The sequence below is a fragment of the Aquarana catesbeiana genome, linkage group LG03 (genome assembly GCF_042186555.1).
Source record: "Aquarana catesbeiana isolate 2022-GZ linkage group LG03, ASM4218655v1, whole genome shotgun sequence".
NCBI lineage: Eukaryota > Metazoa > Chordata > Amphibia > Anura > Ranidae > Aquarana > Aquarana catesbeiana.
In genome coordinates, this window is record NC_133326.1 from 141,862,259 (window position 1) to 141,884,080 (window position 21,822).

The 21,822-nt window shown below is 44.3% G+C and overlaps 1 protein-coding gene across 1 annotated transcript in view; it reads left to right on the top strand.

Moving 5' to 3' along the window:
• Nucleotides 1–2,045: 2,045 nt before the first annotated feature.
• Nucleotides 2,046–21,822, top strand: part of STRIP2 (striatin interacting protein 2) — a 76,986-nt gene continuing 57,209 nt past the window's right edge. Inside the window, exons 1-3 of the mRNA XM_073619350.1 lie at nucleotides 2,046–2,180; nucleotides 16,216–16,288; nucleotides 18,320–18,394. Of these exons, the coding sequence (XP_073475451.1) occupies nucleotides 2,142–2,180; nucleotides 16,216–16,288; nucleotides 18,320–18,394 (187 nt within the window). The 5' untranslated portion in view covers nucleotides 2,046–2,141. The remainder of the gene's footprint in view (nucleotides 2,181–16,215; nucleotides 16,289–18,319; nucleotides 18,395–21,822) is intronic.

A 21,822-nucleotide genomic window follows, 5' to 3' on the forward strand; every position in this document is an offset into this window, starting at 1 on the left:
TTTGCAAGTGGTTTACCTGGATTATGGCTGAAGATGTCCCGGTATAGTTTTTTTTACAAGCGGCAGGTGGCTTTCTCATGAAACATGTCCAAGTGGCTCATGAGCCGCTGGAGTGGTTTCTAAAGCAGAGGGCCACTCGCTGGTGTTTCCTGGATTTATCGTTTCTGCCGGTTCGCCCAAAAAATGATCCGGTGCAGCTGGCTGTTCCCATAGGCAATAAAAAAATGAATACTCTTTGATCAACTCTATGGCCTTGGAGGACCGGAGCAACATCATGACATCACTTCTGGTCCAGGCTGGAAGTAATTTTTTTTTTTTTTTTTTTAAAGCAAAAGATCAAAAAAATATATATTTGTTGATCTTTTGCTTTTAAAGGTAAAGAAGAGATTTGGGGTCTTTTTGACCCCAGATCTCACCATAAAGAGGACCTGTCATCCTTATTTCGATTGCAAGGGATGTTAACAAGTGTTATTTAAAGGAATAAAAGTGTTTAAAAAAATAAATAAAGGGAAAGTGTAAAAATAAAAGGTAAAATAAATAATAATAATAAAAAAAAAATGTAAGTGCCCCCATCCCTCCATGCTTTTGCGCAGAAGCGAAGGCATACGTAAGTCATGCATGTGTATGTAAACAGTATTCGCACCACACATGTGAGGTATTGCTGCAAACGTTAGAGCGAGAGAAATAATTCTAGCCTAGACCTCCTCTGTAACTCTAAACTGGTGACCTGTAAAGGTGTTTAAAGCATCGTCTTTGGGGATTTTTAAGTACCGTAGTTTGTCACCATTCCACAAGCGTTACCAATTTTAAAGTGTGACATGTTAGGTATCCATTTATTCAGCATAACATTATACAAAAAAATTTGGGTAAATGTTTTTTTTTTTTTAAATTCATTAACCGGTTCCCGACCGACTCACGCACATATACTGCGTTACAATGGCACCACTGCGCGAAACCCCCTTTAAGAGCTGCCAGAGGGTGTGACATTTATACAATAATCAGTGCATATTTATAGCACTGATCACTGTATAAATGTCAATGCTCCCAAAAAATGTGTCAAAAATGTCCGATCTGTCCGTCACAATGTCGCAGTACCGCTAAAAATTGCAGATCACCGCCATTACTAGTTAAAAAAAATAATAATAAAAATGCCATAAATATATCCCCTAATTTGTAGACGCTATAACTTTTGAGCAAACCAATCAATATACGCTTATTGCGATTTTTTTTTTTTTAACCAAAAATATGTAGAAGAATATATATTGGCCCAAACTGATGAATCAATTTGTTTTTGTTTTTTTAAATATTGTTTTTTTTTTCAAAATTTCGCTCTTTTTTTTGTTTACGACTGCGCAAAAAATAAAATCCGCAGAGGTGATAAAATACCACCAAATGAAAGCTCTATTTGTGGGAAAAAACGGGTGCAAACTATGCGCCGCATGATTGCGCAATCGTCAGTTAAAGCTACGCAGTGCCAAATTGTAAAGAGTGCTCTGGTCAGGAAGGGGGTAAAATCTTCCAGGGCTGAAGTGGTTAAAGTGTTTGTTTTTTTTAAATGATTGAGTTTGCAAAATACCCTGTGACATAAAAAAAATTGCAGTAACCGCCATTTTATTTCTTAGGGTCTTTGCTAAAAAAAAAAATAATGTATAGTGTTTGGGGGGTTATAAGTAATTTTCTAGCAAAAAATACTGATTTAAACTTGTAAACAGAAAAAGCCTGGTCAGCAAGTGGTTAAAAGCAGAGTTTACTTGTTTCTGCCTAGTATATAATTGTGGTGACTGTATAGGAGATTGTATGGTGTACAGCCGAGAGATCGGCCCATCTACAAGCAGAGTAATAAAGCTGAGAGTCATATCACAGCCCAGTGTGATAAAGGTAGAGAAGTGTTTCTACCTGTCACCGCCCCTCCCCCCTTCCCTCCTAACCCCCCCTCAGCTCAACTATCAGAACAGCGTCCTATCACACAAACCCGCCCTCTTCTCACTTTTGCCCAATGAGGGTGAAGAAAAACAAGTTTTCTCCCCGCCCCACCGCAGCTAACCATTCAGCTAATTAGAAATGCAGGGGGTGGTGCCTAGGCCCGCCTCTACTCAGCACGTGTGTGTTACCGAGCTGGGAGTGACAGCTGCGGAATCGGCATGGAAGGGAACAGCAAGGGCAGGAAGAGGGAGACCGAGGTGAGGGATGGGTATGACCGACATGGGGGAGAGTGCCCCCTTCTGGGGAGGGAATGGCAGCACTGAGTGCCTAGGAAGGGCTGGGTGTGCCAGGCGTGGGGCTGATCAGAGGAGCCGGGTGTTCACAGCCGACTGAACAGTCACTCTGTAGTCACAGGAGGAGGGCGGGGTGAGCAGAGGGCAGCAGGGGTGTTCTATGGAGCAGAGAGTGGAGGTGTCCTCTATGGCACCCAATCACTGTATAGAACGAAAGAGGGGATGTGATTGGTTGATGGATTGCTCCTTTGGTGAATCCATCTCCCCATCTATAGAGCCCACAGGACTTACCGTCCCCCATCATCACCACCCATCTATAGAGCCCACAGGACTTCCCGTCCCCCCATCATCATCTATAGAGCCCTCAGGACTTACCGTCCCCCATCATCATCTATAGAGCCCTCAGGACTTACCGTCCCCCATCATCATCTATAGAGCCCTCAGGACTTACCGTCCCCCATCATCATCACCCATCTATAGAGCCCTCAGGACTTACCGTCCCCCATCATCATCCCCCATCTATAGAGCCCACAGGACTTCCCGTCCCCCCATCATCATCTATAGAGCCCTCAGGACTTGCTGTCTCCCATCATCATCACCCATCTATAGAGCCCTCAGGACTTACCGTCTCCCATCATCATCACCCATCTATAGAGCCCTCAGGACTTACCGTCCCCCATCATCATCTATAGAGCCCTCAGGACTTACCGTCCCCCATCATCATCTATAGAGCCCTCAGGACTTACCGTCCCCATCATCATCTATAGAGCCCTCAGGACTTACCGTCCCCCATCATCATCTATAGAGCCCTCAGGACTTACCGTCCCCCATCATCATCTATAGAGCCCTCAGGACTTACCGTCCCCCATCATCATCACCCATCTATAGAGCCCTCAGGACTTACCGTCCCCCATCATCATCCCCCATCTATAGAGCCCACAGGACTTCCCGTCCCCCCATCATCATCTATAGAGCCCTCAGGACTTGCTGTCTCCCATCATCATCACCCATCTATAGAGCCCTCAGGACTTACCGTCTCCCATCATCATCACCCATCTATAGAGCCCTCAGGACTTACCGTCCCCCATCATCATCTATAGAGCCCTCAGGACTTACCGTCCCCCATCATCATCTATAGAGCCCTCAGGACTTACCGTCCCCCATCATCATCTATAGAGCCCTCAGGACTTACCGTCCCCCATCATCATCTATAGAGCCCTCAGGACTTACCGTCCCCCATCATCATCTATAGAGCCCTCAGGACTTACCGTCCCCCATCATCATCTATAGAGCCCTCAGGACTTACCGTCCCCCATCATCATCTATAGAGCCCTCAGGACTTACCGTCCCCCATCATCATCTATAGAGCCCTCAGGACTTACCGTCCCCCATCATCATCACCCATCTATAGAGCCCTCAGGACTTACCGTCCCCCATCATCATCCCCCATCTATAGAGCCCACAGGACTTCCCGTCCCCCCATCATCATCTATAGAGCCCTCAGGACTTACCGTCCCCCATCATCATCTATAGAGCCCTCAGGACTTACTGTCTCCCATCATCATCACCCATCTATAGAGCCCTCAGGACTTACCGTCTCCCATCATCATCACCCATCTATAGAGCCCTCAGGACTTACCGTCTCCCATCATCATCACCCATCTATAGAGCCCTCAGGACTTACCGTCCCCCATCATCATCTATAGAGCCCTCAGGACTTACCGTCCCCCATCATCATCTATAGAGCCCTCAGGACTTACCGTCCCCCATCATCATCTATAGAGCCCTCAGGACTTACCGTCCCCCATCATCATCTATAGAGCCCACAGGACTTCCCGTCCCCCCATCATCATCTATAGAGCCCTCAGGACTTACCGTCCCCCATCATCATCTATAGAGCCCTCAGGACTTACCGTCTCCCATCATCATCACCCATCTATAGAGCCCTCAGGACTTACCGTCTCCCATCATCATCACCCATCTATAGAGCCCTCAGGACTTACCGTCTCCCATCATCATCACCCATCTATAGAGCCCTCAGGACTTACCGTCCCCCATCATCATCTATAGAGCCCTCAGGACTTACCGTCCCCCATCATCATCTATAGAGCCCTCAGGACTTACCGTCCCCCATCATCATCTATAGAGTCCTCAGGACTTACCGTCCCCCATCATCATCTATAGAGCCCTCAGGACTTACCGTCTCCCATCATCATCACCCATCTATAGAGCCCTCAGGACTTACCGTCTCCCATCATCATCACCCATCTATAGAGCCCTCAGGACTTACCGTCTCCCATCATCATCACCCATCTATAGAGCCCTCAGGACTTGCCGTCCCCCATCATCATCTATAGAGCCCTCAGGACTTACCGTCCCCCATCATCATCTATAGAGCCCTCAGGACTTACCGTCCCCCATCATCATCTATAGAGCCCTCAGGACTTACCGTCCCCCATCATCATCTATAGAGCCCCCAGGACTTCCTGTCCCCCCATCATCATCTATAGAGCCCTCAGGACTTACCGTCCCCCATCATCATCTATAGAGCCCTCAGGACTTACCGTCTCCCATCATCATCACCCATCTATAGAGCCCTCAGGACTTACCGTCTCCCATCATCATCACCCATCTATAGAGCCCTCAGGACTTACCGTCCCCCATCATCTATAGAGCCCTCAGGACTTACCGTCCCCCATCATCATCTATAGAGCCCTCAGGACTTACCATCCCCCATCATCATCTATAGAGCCCTCAGGACTTACCGTCCCCCATCATCATCTATAGAGCCCTCAGGACTTACCGTCCCCCATCATCATCACCCATCTATAGAGCTCTCAGGACTTACCGTCCCCCATCATCATCCCCCATCTATAGATCCCACAGGACTTCCCGTCCCCCCATCATCATCTATAGAGCCCTCAGGACTTACCGTCCCCCATCATCATCTATAGAGCCCTCAGGATTTACCGTCTCCCATCATCATCACCCATCTATAGAGCCCTCAGGACTTACCGTCTCCCATCATCATCACCCATCTATAGAGCCCTCAGGACTTGCCGTCCCCCATCATCATCTATAGAGCCCTCAGGACTTGCCGTCCCCCATCATCATCTATAGAGCCCTCAGGACTTGCCGTCCCCCATCATCATCTATAGAGCCCTCAGGACTTACCGTCCCCCATCATCATCTATAGAGCCCTCAGGACTTACCGTCCCCCATCATCATCTATAGAGCCCTCAGGACTTACCATCCCCCATCATCATCTATAGAGCCCTCAGGACTTACCGTCCCCCATCATCATCACCCATCTATAGAGCCCTCAGGACTTACCGTCTCCCATCATCATCACCCATCTATAGAGCCCTCAGGACTTGCCGTCCCCCATCATCATCTATAGAGCCCTCAGGACTTACCGTCCCCCATCATCATCTATAGAGCCCTCAGGACTTACCGTCCCCCATCATCATCTATAGAGCCCTCAGGATTTACCGTCCCCCATCATCATCTATAGAGCCCTCAGGACTTACCGTCCCCCATCATCATCTATAGAGCCCTCAGGACTTACCGTCCCCCATCATCATCTATAGAGCCCTCAGGACTTACCGTCCCCCATCATCATCTATAGAGCCCTCAGGACTTACCGTCCCCCATCATCATCACCCATCTATAGAGCCCTCAGGACTTGCTGTCCCCCATCATCATCACCCATCTATAGAGCCCTCAGGACTTACCGTCCCCCATCATCATCTATAGAGCCCTCAGGACTTACCATCCCCCATCATCATCTATAGAGCCCTCAGGACTTACCATCCCCCATCATCATCTATAGAGCCCTCAGGACTTACCGTCCCCCATCATCATCTATAGAGCCCTCAGGACTTGCATTCCCCTATCATCATCCCCCATCTATAGAGCCCTCAGGACTTGCCGTCTCCCATCATCATCTATAGAGCCCTCAGGACTTGCCGCCCTCCATCATCACCCATCTATAGAGCCCTCGGGACTTGCCGCCCTCCATCATCATCACCCATCTATAGAGCCCTCAGGACTTGCCGCCCTCCATCATCATCACCCATCTATAGAGCCCTCAGGACTTGCATTCCCCTATCATCATCCCCCATCTATAGAGCCCTCAGGACTTACCGTCCCCCCCTGTGATCAGAACACTCCAAACACTGATGATTGAGTTGTCACCAACTGGCTGTGTTTGGAATAGCGGGTGTTAAGACAAAGGCCTTAAGCTGCAATGTCAGACAACAGGGATGTTCACATGCAGCAGCAATGCTTCGGTGGCAAAAATTACCCAACAAATTATAACTGGCAGGCAGCAAGCCCACTGAATGCAATACCTTCAAGAGAAATCTTTAAAGTTGCTGCCACCACATTTGTTTGGCAAAAATGGGGTGAAAACGGGCAGCAAGGAGGGCCTCACATTACCTCCTTACTGCTTGTCGGTCACCTCTGAAAAGTGATCCGAATGCAAAATGCTTTTCAGAGGATTGAAGTTTTTTTTAGACTTGTGTCTAAACCTAGCTTTATTTACAGTGAGGGGGGAAAAAGTATTTGATCCCCTGCTGATTTTGTACGTTTGCTCACTGACAAAGAAATAATCAGTCTATAATTATTTTAAACAGTTTATTTTAAAAGTGGTAGACAGATCAACAACAAAAATATCCAGAAAAATGCATTTCAAAGAAGTTCTAAATTGATTTGCATTTTAATGTGTGAAATAAGTATTTGATCCCCTATTAATTGGTAAGATTTCTGGCTCCCAGGTGTCTTCTATACAGGTAATGAGTGGAGGTTAGGAGCACTCTCTTATAGGCAGTGCTCCTAATCTCAACTTGTTACCTGTATAGAAGACACCTGTCCAGAGGCAATCAGTCAGATTCCAATCTCTCCATCATGGCCAAGACTAAAGAGCTGTCCAAGGATGTCAGGGACAAGATTGTAGAATTACACAAGGCTGGAATGGGCTACAAGACCATCGCTAAGCAGTTTGGTGAGAGGGTGACAACAGATGGTGCGATTATTCACAAATGGAAGAAACACAAAATAACTGTCAATCTCCCTCGGTCTGGGTCTCCATGCAGGATCTCACCCTGTGGAGTTTCAATTATCATGAGAATGGTGAGGAATCGGCCCAGAACTACACAGGAGAATCTTATGACCTCAAGGCAGCTGGGATCATATTCACAAGGACAACAATTGGTAACACACTACACCGTGAAGGACTGAAATCTTGCAGTGCTCGTAAGGTCCCCCTGCTCAAGACAGCACATGTACAGGACCGTCTGAAGTTTGTTAATGAACATCTGAATGATTCAAAGGAGATCTGTGTGAAAGTGTTGTGGTCAGATGAGACCAAAATCTAGCTCTTTGGCATCAACTCAATTCGCCCTGTTTGGAGGAGGAGGAATGCTGCCTATGACCCCAAGAACACTGTCACCACTGTCAAACATGGAGGTGGAAACATTATGCTTTGGGGGTGTTTTTCTGCTAAGGGGACAGGACAACTTCGCCACATCAGAGGGGCAATGGAAAGGGCCAATTATCGTCATATCTTGGGTGAGAACCTCCTTCTCAGCCAGGGCATTGAAAATGGGTCATGGATGGGTATTCCAGCATGACAATGACCCAAAACACACAGCCAAGGCAACAAAGTAGTGGCTCAAGAAGAAGCACGTTAAGGTCCTGGAGTGGCCTAGCCAGTCTCCAGACCTTAATTCTATAGAAAATATGTGGCGGGAGCTGAAGGTTCGAGTTACCAAACGTCAGCCCTTAAACTCCTTAATGACTTGGAGAGGATGGAGAAAGAGGAATGGGACAAAATCCCTCCTGAGATGTGTGCAAACCTGGTGGCCAACTACAAGAAACGTCTGATCTCTGTGATTGCCAACAAGAGTTTTGCCACCAAGTATTTTTGTGAAGGGATCAAATACTTATTTCACTCAAATGCGTTTTTCTGGATATTTTTGTTCTATCTCACTGTTTAAATCAACTTAAAAATTCTAGACTGATCATTTCTTTGTCAGCGGGCAAACGTACAAAATCAGCAGGGGATTAAATACTTTTTTCCCTCACTGTACAGGCCAGTTTTATTACAGGTATTTTTATAGTTCTTTAGGGCTTGTTCACAGGTGAGGGGAGTAGGTAAAAGACCGCAAATGAGCCATGCTTTTACTGTCCCCCCCTTTAGCTGCAGAGGCAGCAGTTGGGGGTGTACAAATCCCGGGCTGTAATGTTTTGGTTCGCAGCTGCAGCAGCGATTATCCTCCTGTCACTGTTTAGTAGACCCGACTACCTGCCAAATGTGACCCATTCAAGTGAATGGAGCTGCTCTGCAAGTGTGGAGTTTAGGCAGGCAGTGAGGATCTGATACAGCATCACCTCACTGTCTGTTCAATGCTCTATAAATAGCGATCTGAATGCGGATCACTCTTCAGAGAGTAACGCTAGTGTGAGCAAGCCCTTACATATTGTGTGTTCACATCAGTCCTGCACACAAGGAGCTTACAATCTAAGGTCCCTACCTCACATGCATACTAGGGCAAATTTTAGACATTATATATTAAAGCAAAGTGGGACTTTAATTGAAGCATAACTGCAAAATAAATAAGCAAGGATATGTCTGATTGGCTAATGTCTAAAATTTAGACATAGAACTGTTAACCTATCAGCATGCTATTGGGGTACCCAGAGCAAATCCACGCAAGCAAAGGGAGAATGTCCAAACTCCATGCAGGTAGTTTCCTATGTTGGGATACAAACCGAGTGACCCAGCGCTGCAAGGCAGGAGTGCTAACCACTGAGCCACTTTGCTGCCCAGGTGCGTACACACATTAGACTAGTATGCAAACCACCTATAATAGCAGGCATGTATACCTTTGATCAATTATGTTTAAAATAATAATATGCTTCCTAATTGAATGCAACACAAATTGTAATTCCCTGTAAGTTCATTTTGAACTTAAAGTGGTTCTAAAGGCAAATGTTTTTTTTTTTTTTTCTTAATACATTCACTGCATTAGGGTTGAAAAAAACTTTCAATAGCCTCTCCCCCCAGCCGCTTACACCCCTAACCCCAAAATATACATGAATCAGTTTCTTATGCAGTACAACACAGCGCACACAATAGTACGTTACCATGGGTTGCAGCACACGGCAACACGTGTGAGTCAGAGCCAAGTTGTCTTGCTAATTAAGACGGGTCTCATCGGCTAAAATGGAATTTCACACGTCACGCTACTTGGGGTCTCACGTCACAGCAGCATGAACCGAGCCTTAACGGTTTCAAAATAGTTAGATTCCTGGAATGCCGGGATTGCTAACTGTCACATTTGCTTGTGTCCTCAAGCAAACTGTCAAATCATCACTTGGCTGGTATCATAACTGTTCACATGTGCAGCATCATGGCAGTTGCTGATCAAACCGAGGCCAAGGTGGCAGCTTCCTTGGCTGAAAAGGATAGGAGTGTTTAGTTCCGCTTTAACTGTAGACGCCAGAACTTCAGAGAGGGATAATGGCTTTGTTGTGTGACAGTTGGATGACAAGGGGCAGGTTTTAGTGCTTTAGCAAGGATAGGTCTTAACCGACCACTACTGCAAAAAAAATAGTATTCTAATAACTGTATAGTGTTTTATATAACTATAGTATCCATTGTATGAATTTTAGATGCTTTTATGTATATTATTTTTTGCACTTGCACATATGGACCGTGCTGTCCAGCAGTCCATTGACAAGGCTTGGGACAAACCACAGCACTGACTACCAGTCACATAATTATTACCCTGGTTTAAATCTTCTGTCTCTGTCAAAAAAAAGGAATGCATATACTGAACTCTATCGTTATATGTATTCCTCCTTTTCAGGTATCACATTGCCATATCTTTTTGCACTTTTGATCCTTTGATCTTGATATGAAGGGAAGACATGTCCTGTCTACAGCCTCTGTCGGTCAGATCCTCTCTAATACACTCGTGGACCCATGTAAAGCTGTTTCAGGAAAACCTGTTTGGGTTATAACACCTGAACTTATTGTACAGACTATAACAAAATGATTTTTGATGCATGTTAATGATATTTTGCAATTTTTGTGAAGAAAGGGGAGCACTTAAAGTGATTTGTAAAGGTTCGTTTTATATGTATATATTATACAGTGGAACCTCGGTTTGCAAGTAACGCGGTTAACAAGCGTTTCGCAAACCGAGTACTGTATTTCTAAAATTCCTAACTTTGTGAATGTTGTCTCGCAAAACGAGGAGGATTCAGGCCAAAAGCGCTGTGCAGTACCGCTTTTGGCCTGAGGTGGGGGGAGCCGAGCAGAGCCAAAAGTCGCTGTTCGGAAATGCACAGAAAGGCCCGAGGACAGTTTGGCTGACCTTGGAAAGGCTTGTGAACAGAGTCTTTCCGAGGTTTGCCGAGGTCCGCTGAAGTGTTCCTCGGGCCATTTCGCCCATTTCCGAGGCTCACCGGCGCCCCCCCCCCCCCTGCTGCACGCGGTATTGCATCCCACTGAAGTCAATGCGGAACTAATTATTGTCGTTTCCATTGACTTCAATGGGAAAACTCGCTTTGATTTGTGAGTACATTGGATTACGAGCATAGTCCTGGAACGGATTATGCTTGTAATCAGAGGTTCCACTAATATATATCTCTCTATCTCTCTATTTCTCTCCACACACACTCCTCCTAATCCTGGTCCGCCATTTTCCAACTGCAAGCCACATATCCAATACCCCTCCCCCTCTGGCAACCACCTCAATCCACTCAGTTTAATTTCTATCCCCCTGCTTCCTCAAAGCAGCCCATCAATCTCATGCGTCCTTTGGAACGCCTGCTCCATCTTTAACAAGCTAACATCTGTACATGACCGCTTTATCATACTCGCCATAACAGAAAGCTGGCTTCAAAATTTTGACTCAGCTTCTCCTGCTGCCCTCTCCCATGGTGGTCTCCATTGAACTCATTCCCCCAGACCCAACAGACAGAAAGGAGGTGGAGTTGGCTTCCTTCTATTCCCACTAAGCACCTTCCAGTCCCTCCCTCTCTTCTTTCAAGATGCACTGTATTCGTCTGTTTTCTCCTATTTCTCTGAGGATTGCAGCAATTTATCGGCCTCTTTGACCGGTGTTGCGCTTTCTTGATAACTTTGCTACCCTACTTTCTCTCCTCTGAAATACCCACTATCATTCTTAGTGACTTCAACATTCCTGTCAATGTTAACAGCCCAACTACAGCTAAATTTCTCGACACCCTCATCTTTTGACCTAACCCAATGGACACATACTTCCACTCACTCTAATGGTAATACCCTTGTCCTTGTATTCTCCCATCTCTGCAACCCTGGCAACCTCACCAGCACCCCCATTCCTCTCTCTGTTCACAACCTCATTACTTCTCAAGAGACATTGCTGTGCTCTTGAACGACTGTGGCGTAAAACCAAATGCCTGCAAGACTTCACCCTATATAAATCTGCCCTCCTAAAATACAATTCCTGCCTCCATGCTGCCAAACAAGCCTACTTTGTCTCTCTTATTAATTTCTTGTCATCCAGTCCCCATCGGCTCTTCTCAAACTTCAACTCTCTGCTTCATCCCCCACCCACTAACTCACTCACTGCTCGAGATATCCAATCACTTCAGTGACAAGATTGATGCAATTTGTGAGGACACCTCCACTGTGCATACATCTTCCCCACCCAACATACCTTGCCTAACAGCACATTCAACACTTTCCTCTTTTGAATTGGCTACTACTGAAGAGGTTACAAAACTTTTCTCAGATGCCCACCTAACCAATTGTCCCTTGGATCCTGTTCCCTTACAACTACTACGGTCACTCTCTTCTTCTATCCTATGCTCCCTCACTCACATCTTCAATCTCTCCCTCCTCTAGTGGCACCTTCACCTCCCCTCTAAAACATGCGCAGATCACTCCCATTCTTAAAAAGCCCGCACTGGACCCTACCAACCTGAACAACTTAAGACCCATCTCATTGCTCCCATTCACCTCTAAACTTATAGAAAGCTTAGTGTACAACCGTCTTAGCTCCTTCCTCAGTGAAAATAACATTCTTGACCCCTTTACAGTCTGGTTTTTGCTCTCAGCACTCCATGGAAACTGCCTTACTAAATCTCACTAACGATTTACTAACTGCTATAACCAACAGCTAGTACTCCATAATCCTACTACTTGACCTCTCTGCGGCCTTGGATACTGTTGACCACCCGCTCCTTCTCAATGAACTACATTCTCTTGGCCTCTGAGATTCTGCTCTGTCCTGGTTCTCTGCCTATTTATCACAGCGCTCCTTCAGTGTCACCTACAACTCTGTCTCCTCCTCTCCATTGCCCCTTTCTGTGGGGGTCCCCCAAGGCTCTGTTCTTGGACCCCTTCTCTTCCCTATCTACACCTTCTCCATTGGTCACTTGATAACCGCCCATGGCTTCCAATACCACTTATACGCTGATGACACCCAAATCTATCTGTCTACTCCTCACCTCACTCCTTAAGTCTCCTCTCACATTACTAACTGACATATCAGCATGGATGTCGCACCACCTCCTTAAACTAAATCTCTCTAAAACTGAGCTAATAATAGTGCCCCCCTACATGACATTTCCATTAAAATCAACAATGCAACCATCCCTCCCGCCAGGGTACTAGGTGTAATCCTAGACTCTGACTTGTCATTTCAGCCTCAAATCCAATCGTTGTCAAAGGTTTGTAGATTTCACCCCCGTAACATCCCTAAAATTCGCCCCTTTTTAACAAATGAAACCACCAAGCGCCTCATTCACTCCCTTATTATCTCTCGCCTTGACTATTGCAACTCCCTTCTCATTGGCCTGACTCTCCATAGGCTATCCCCTCTTCAGTCTATCATGAATGCTGCTGCCAGACTTGTACACCTTACCAACCGCTCAGTGTCTGCCGACCCTCTCCTCCAATCCCTACACTGGCTCCCAATCACCCAGCGAATTAAATTCAAAATACTAACCACAACATACAAAGCCATTCACAACTCTGCCCCGAGCTACATCACCAATCTTGTCTCCAAATATCACCCAAATTGTCCCCTCTGCTCTTCTCAAGACCTCCTGTTCTCAAGCTCTCTCGTCTCCTCCTCTCATGCTCATCTCCAGGATTTCTCCAGAGCCTCTCCCATCCTCTGGAACTCGCTACCTCCACCTGTCCAACTATCCCCTACTCTTGCTACCTTCAGGCATCCCTGAAAACTCATCTCTTCAGGAAAGCATATCACGTCTCTAACTAATCTTTTACCACTTCCATCAGCTCATTCCCCACAGTTACAACCTTTTGTACCACCTGATTGTAAGCTCTTCTGAGCAGGGCCCTCTTAATCCTCCTGTATTTCATTGTATTATAACTGTATTGTGTGTATGTATATACATACATACATACCTGATCCTCCTTTTCTGCAGCGCTCCTGGCCCCTCCCCTGAGTGCCCCCACGGAAAGCCACTTTCCATGGGGACACCCATGCGGGCGCGCTTCTGAGTACTGCTTCTGCGTCCATTGACAGACAGCAGGACTTGGCCCCACCCCCAGTTCCCATGTTACTGTATTTGATTGAGAGCAGCAGGAGCCAATGGCTATCAATTTATCCAATTATGACCCGAGACAGTGGCTGGAGCTGCTGGGTTCCTGCTCCTCGCTGGAACGATCGGGTTCAGGTAAGAAAAAGGGGGGGCTCTGGGGGCGTTTTACCTTTAATGCATTGGGGTGAAAAACCTAGAGACTTTACAACTCCTTTAATTGGATCTCTTTATATGGTTGTACAGACTAAGGCCACACACGGCTGTTTGACCTGTCCTTTCCACTTTCAGTAGATTTTTATTTTATTGAAAAAAATGTAAGGTACAAAACATAGTATACAAGAACTTTTTGAAATTGCCTAGGAAATAGACAGCTTGAATTGAATGTGGCTGTTGGGAATGTAAAAACATCCAACAGTATAAATGGCATAATAAACAAAACTAGTAGCCTGTAAGTTAGAGTAGGTATCAATGAGCCATGTAATTTTTCCACAGGCCACGAAACGATAAGCAGATCAAGACATCAAGTCTGAATAAACAACGTGATCTGCAGTAATTAAATAAGAGGGAAAGAGAAAGGAAGGATGTCCACAGTAGGAAGGTGGGAGAGAGAAGTGGGGTAAAAGGAAGGGGAGTGAGCATCGGGAATGCCCAAAGCCAGCACCCCAATGCTGGACTACTATGAGTTATAGCTCTCCATGGACAGTTATGGATGGGCATATTGTATACATGGAGTCCATATATGGGAGAATTATTATTTTGCATATCTAGCAGGATGCTGGTCAGTTTCTCATTGAGTAAGAACCTGTCGATTTGCTGACGAACTTCCTCAAAGGCAGCAAATTGTTTGTTTATTCCAGGCTTTGGCAATGGTTTGTTTTGCCGCTAAGAAAATGTAGGTCACCAATTTGAATTGGGCTTTAGTAAAATCGGGGGGATTTAAGGTGTAATAAGACATGCCAAGGGTCTGTGGGGAAAAGACGGTTGCTCAAAGAATAAATGAGCTTTAAAACCTTGGTCCAAAACAGGCCTGTCCTTTCCATGTGAAGAGTTGGGGAGGACATTAGCCACACAGTCACATGCTACTGACTTTAGTGATTGGGGCAGGATTTCTAATCTGTTCAGTCGGGTTTTCTTCCAGGCTACTTGCCCAGTAGATTCCGGGCTACTGATAGATGTGATTGTGTCTAGTGTGCATGGATGCTTTAAAGCTGATATGGTCCCTTGGATGGAAGTGGACCATCTCTGACCAGTAACAGAAAATATGGATTATCTTCAAAATCAGAAATTCATTTTACTCATGGTGTAATTTCTAAGAAATGCTTTACTGCTTGAGAATGACATGCAGCTCAGTCCAGATTTTGTTGGTTGGTCCCATACAGTGCTTGGTAGTAGTGTGTCCTGGCCTTAGACTTATTCATAACAGGCCCAACACACACAGGCCGGGCCTTTTGTCTAGTGATAGGCCCAGTTTTTACATGAGCCATACACCGAGTTAGTGGTAGTTCAAGATGAAATGCCATTCTACCAGTATAGAAACCGACCTATGTGTTTGAAAATCATCCAGACATCTTGAGGGTGACTCGGTGTTAAAGGCAGTATGCAACAGGGAACAAAGAAGGAGCTTTTTCTCTCCTTTCAGATCATTCAACATGGTTTCCTATGGGACATGGTCATATCTATGCTTTTTTTTTTTTTTTTTCCAGCCGCTGTGCTTTTGGAAAGGGTCAGGGACTTTTTTAAAACTCAGAACAGTGCTTTTGTTTGGTTCAATGGAGAAGCTGCAGAAAAGCAATGTAGCGTGATTTTTGCATTGATTTTGCGTTTTTTAATCTGCCCATCAACAAATTGACCTAAAAAAAAAAAACATAAAAAAGATGAAAAATGCAAATTGTGGTAAAATCGTGTGTGCAAAAACACACAGCCAAAAGCAAACTGTGGAGGTGTGAACCGAGCCTAAGGTTCATATACTGTTCAGGCATCACAGCTTTACACAGAGAGGTTTAGTCAGCTGAAGCTTCATGAAAGAACTTATTTTTAGCCTTTGCACTTCTGTCTGTTCCAAGCCCTCAGCTGACACTCTCTCTACTTCAGGAAATGGGGTTATTAGAGGTCTACAAACATAATGCTGACATCCATGACTATTTACACTTACAAAAAAATATGAGCACTGTGCCAAAACCAGCTTCCATTCTTCAAAACAATCCTATTTGGTTTAATGACATATGTCTCCTAATGTTCTGTATGTGTTAGTATATAAATGCTTTTGAGATGGGTCATGAAGTGAGAATGTAGTGTGTATTGTAAGCGGGGGGGGGGGGGGGCGGCATGTCTTCTCCATCCAGCTGTCTCCGATCTTTCAAAATGTCCTCATGCTGTTTTCCTGTCATGTCATGTTGCCTTTCTCATGCTAATTGATTTCCTGTATTATCAGATCTTGATGGATAGTAGTCCCACTCTGGAGTTTGAATACGACGATTCCGACCAGTTGTCTGCAGAGTTGGCAGGTGAGGCATGAACACATAACCAGGGGCAACGTTGCTTCAGTTTCTATATAATCATGTCATCGTCAGTCTGGAATCTTGCACCATTTTACCCTTTTTAACTACACTGCATCTGAGCACCAAAAACTATCATTTTTAATGATCAAATCACTTTGAAAAACACACCCCCCCCTTAGCATTTCTGGCTGTGGCCATCTTAAGTAAAGGCAGATTATTCATGTAACATTTACTTCCTGGAATCCATCTGCCCTTAGCTTAGGCATGCAGGCCGTAGGATGTGCTTAGCCGAGAAAACCCCTCCTAAAGACTCCTGGGATGTATGACCTAATTTGCCTAGGCCCGGAAACCATAAAGTAACTGAAGAAATGTAAAAAAAATAATTAAAATGAGTAAATATGATCTTCCCTAATGCTAGCAGCATAAGGGAAAAAAATTGTAAATGCTGATTGAGTGAAGTTCCATTTTAATTTGATCCAATATCGTGTACATTTTTTTTTTTTTTTGTCCCCCCCCCCTCCACTCCCTATACCTTTTCACACCCTCGCATACTGGGTTGCTTTTCTAAAGGTGTAGACGATGTCCACCTAGCGAATGTTTGTTTTTTGTTTTTTTAACACAAGATTGGGTTTTCTAAGTAAACACAGCTTTACCTTTTTTACTAAGGCTCGGTTCACACGGGGGCGACTTGTCAGGCGACCTAGCCGCCTGACAAGTCGCCTCCCGTTCTGTACAATGGAACTGTTCTAATCGGAGCGACGCAGGTCGCTCCGACTTAGAAGAAAGGTTCCTGTACTACTTTGGGGGCGACTTGCATAGACTTCTATACAGAAGTCGTCTTGCAAGTCGCCCCGGCAGTCATGTGCAGGTCGCCTCGTCTTGCAAGTCGCCCCGGCAGTCATGTGCAGGTCGCCTCGGTGAGGCGACCTGCAAGTCGTGCCGCGTCTAGTGTGAACCGGCACTAACTGTTGCTTAGCAGTGTTAAAGTATAACTAAAGGCAAAACTTTTTTTTTTTTTCTTAATTTTTGATAGAGTGGAGAGGGATTAGAATACCTGTCAGTTTTTATTGTTGTCTGTGCCCCCCATTAAGGAGAGTCACCCTCTTTATATGCCCTGTTTACCATTATAATTGAATGTAAAAGAAAATCCCAGATTTTGGGTCGTACCCAGAAAAGTAATAAAGGGAAATCTTCTTCCAGTGGGTACACTCGTTCTGGTGGCCTGGGGGTCCCCAAGGAATTCCCTTAATTTGCAGATATTTCCTCTCACTTCCTGTTTGGCTATGGGACAAGAAGTGAAGGGAAATGACACACACATGTAAACCTACACAGGTTAAACTGGATAGACTACCCTCCTCATTCAACCTCACCTACTAGGAAGACTGTGGAAATCTCCGCAATGGAACACAGATGCTGAAAAAAAATCTGACTGTGGTTATAACCCTCCATTGCGCTACCCAAAATGAAAAATAAAAGTTTTGCCTATAGTTTTACTTTAATGCTCAGCTTGTAAGGTAAACAGCGTCTATTCTTTGGTTATTCAGCTCCAAAGTGAGTCTCAGTGGGTCGAGATGCAAAAAAAACCACAGCATTAATAGCCTAAGGTCTAAGCCTTCCTCGCCTTTTTAATTTTTTTTTTTTGCATGTGTCTAAATTTTATAGAGACCTTTTCTTAATTCCTGTCCTGTTTAGTGGCCCGTAAGTGAAGGGCAGAAACTCCACACTTGGGGGGCACAGTTAAAGTCTTAAGGATTCTAAAGGCCTAGTCACCAAGGCAGTTCTGTCATCGACAACGACTTGCCAGCAACAGAAGTTATTCCTTGTTGCTTGAGCCAACGACGATCGCTCCGCCACTCCTTTTGTTAGTGATTGTGCCACTGGCAAAGTGTCTCCAGCGATAGAATTATCTGTGTGTGTGTGACCCTAATTCTTCCCCACAAGATCCAAAACTAGAAAACTAGGTTTTTACTGGAGTTGGCCTTTAAATGTTTACATGTGTTTTTTTTTTTTTTTTTTTTTTTTTTTTGTCTCTCTCAGAACTTTACAGCTACACGGAAGAACCTGAGTTCAACCTTAACTGCAGATGTTTTGAGGAAAGGTTTAGAGCTCAAGGTAATGGTTATCTCTTAATAATTTTTTGAAGGTTAAACTTTTTTAATCAGTTGTAAATTGTCAAAGCTCAAAAAAAAAATTAAAATAGGATGGATTCCAATGTGGTCACTTGTACAATGATCTGCAGACCTTTTGGTAACATAGATATGTTAGCCTTATGCCTAGTACATATGAGCCGAATGTCAGACATCGGCCGGGTTCAATAAAAACCGTCCAACATTCGGCCCGTGTGTGGCAACCGGGCCGCTGTTTGGCCGGCTTCTGTCAGACGAGCATGCTGGAAAACCACAGCACTGACCGGAGTGTTCTGGCCGGGGGGGGAGCGTCCCCCTGTCAGAATACAATAACTCAGCGGGGGAGATCGTTGTACTAATGTCGGACTGTTAGTACAACGGCTCCGACCGAAGCTGTCAGTTTTTTTGGGTTTTTGTTCAGTTGAATGGGAAAAAAGACTATTCGTGTGTACCTCCAGGCTTTAGGTTCTCTATAATCGTAAGATATGTCAGAAGAAGGAGGAAGAGTGGACAGAAGGGTGGGATGGTCAATTGACCTCACCTTGGCATCTGATATCATAATTTCTAAGACCGTTTCTACTGATAGTTTGTACAAAGGTATTAACAAACATAGCATTAGATTCCCATGAGGGCAGCTGAGGCGGCATCTGTGATTTCCAGTGAAGGAGGAATTCTCATTTTGCATAATGCGATCAACAGAATATTAGTAATTGTACTGAGTGAGGTAAGTGTTCATAGAATATTAGTAACATAATGGTGTCAGAAATGGTCACAACTGCAAATCAAGTTGCAATGGAGAATTGTTAGCTAAAAGACCTATAACCGGTCAGTTTTTTATTTGCAGGGACATCCAGAACATATTTTTTGTAGAAAAATACCAGTTTTTCTTTTGCATTTAGAGCATGCAGGGGGCATTTGGGGGTAGATCTTATGTAATCGCTGAGGTGTATAATATACCCCATGGAAAACACATGTCTGAATCAACTTTTTCCTAGTAGGTCTGAGTAGGTATATTTTGGGTTTAAGATCCTGAAAAGGTAGAATTTCTCCATTAAGCATAAAATCCTGATGTGTCTTTATACCATGGCGTGCCCATACTTTGGGTCAATAATGGATTTGAAGCCGGGCAGAGCGGGATTGCCTTCTACAAACTGGAACCGATAATTATGCCTAAAAACCTGCCCATAGCAGAGGGCCTACACCTGAAGGTAGTTTTTGTGAGTACAGTTAGGTTGGAATGTGCCTTAGGGTCTGTGAAAATGAAATTGCCAAGTCCAACTGAAGGCCACTTTTGTGTTCCTTCGCAGAACAGCCATATTTATATTTCAGATGTGCAAACTGCCATCTCACAGTCGCATGGTCTGAAGCCCAGTAGTAAAGTTCAAAGTCAGGGAGCACTATGCTACCCTTCTACCAGGCCAAGTGTAGGGCAGCCATTGCCATTCTTGCTGGCCCAGGTAAAGACAAAAACATATTTGTTAATCTCCTGGAAGACCCTCCTGGGAATTCAACAGGGCAATGAAGGCCTAGTTGAATTTGGTGATAAATAATTGTTTTAATTAGGTTGACCAGCCCCATCAGTTCAATGTCAACCAAGGGGAACATTTTTTGCCTTCATTTGCTAATGGAGATGGGTAATGTTGGGGCCAAGAGAATTTTGTACATCTGTCCATTTGTTTTCCCAAACATTTGAAGTGTTCCATCCACTGAAGAGGGGAAGGGGTCGCTGAAGTTCTAGTACTGTTTATTTTAGTAGACTTATTACATTTGCAAAACTTCACAATTAACCAAAATGTTTAAACATGACTGTGTGTCAATTTTCTTCTGTATTTACATTTTACATGGCTTCATTATAGGCATCACAATGTGCATTATTGATTTATTTGAGCAAAGCCAGACTCTTGCGCTTCTGTGAACTTTGCAAGACACATCAGAAATCTCCCTGAATGTCCTAATTTTAGGTTTTTGGCTCTGAGATGTCACATGCAGCTACTGCAATGCTAAAGGCTCTACAATGTGGTGTTGTGGCTGATGACTAAAATGAGGAATAGGAGAATATTAGTTAATGTCCCTGTTTACGATAAAATGAGTAGTAGGCGCAAAGGCAAATGCACAATTTTAAGTCCAAGAATGTTCTCAATAAATGTCCATGCACTTGCGTCAGCTTAAGATCCAGAGCGCAGCTCACTCTATGGTAGATGGACAAAAAGAATAGAAAAACATCCCCACTAAGTGTAGTATGTTACATACGATTTTAATATGGCCCCCATAATGGGTTACTCACAAGAGGTAGGCAGTAAATCGGCTCATCAGTAAGGGTACACTATGAGGGGTCTGTCCATCTATATTCAGGCATTGGGCAGCAGTGTGTTTTATGCTGTAAGGGAGCAGAGGCTGTAGCCGGAAGATAGCCACCGAGGCAGTAGATTGGTTCCAGGATCCAAGGTGGTACACAACGTGGATCGTAGGGTTGTGCGAGTGGTAGACAGGGTGCTGACATCACAGGTCCCGCAATGCTTTGCGACGTGTTTTGGAGCATGCACCTTGCTCTATTTCAGCATGCGCACTTCTATTTCAAGCTAAAGATAGGGCGCGAAGCTTGGTATTTGTAATGGAGCGGCCGGAAATGACAGCCATCCACAAAGTTACATTCTTCAACTCAGAATAAAAACAGCAGTTTAAAAACAGCATTACAACAGCATTCAACAATAAATAATTATATATTATTTTTTTATTCATGAATTATATGTTAAATTATATGTATATATGAGGGGTCATCATAAAATAAGCTATTCTCTCACTGTCTAATAGATACTAAAGGACACAGTGAGGACATGGATAGGGCTATATATCTATACAAGAAAGAGAAAGCAACTTATACACTGTAGATATGGGTGTTGATAATAGCATGTGAATGTTTATCTGGCATTATAGAACACCTTGATATATCCTATCTATTATTCAATTAAAATCTGTTCATATTTTAGATAAAAACAAAAATATAAAAGATCACTAATTGATAAATGGCACTAAACATTGTTATTACTCAATCATTAGGGGATATAGTTTTGTCCAAATCAATCTACTCACTGGTGTCGAGATCCCCACAACTCCCCAATTATAGTATGATTACATATGTGTTTTTATAGGGTACTTCATGTAAACTGGGAAAGAGTTGGGAAAATGGTTACACAGGATATGTTATATATCGCACATTATGTTTTTTGTTTGTTTTGTGGTTTTTTTTTTTTTTTTTTTTTTTTTTTTTTTTTAGTATGCACATGTTCATATAATGGTAGTCGCATCCAATTCTTCATTTAACCCTTCAGGGGAGAGGGTATCAAGTAAATATCCAAAAGGTCTCTCTTTGGTAGAGTCTTAGTGCTCTGCCTCTGGGAGATCCTTGGACATGAC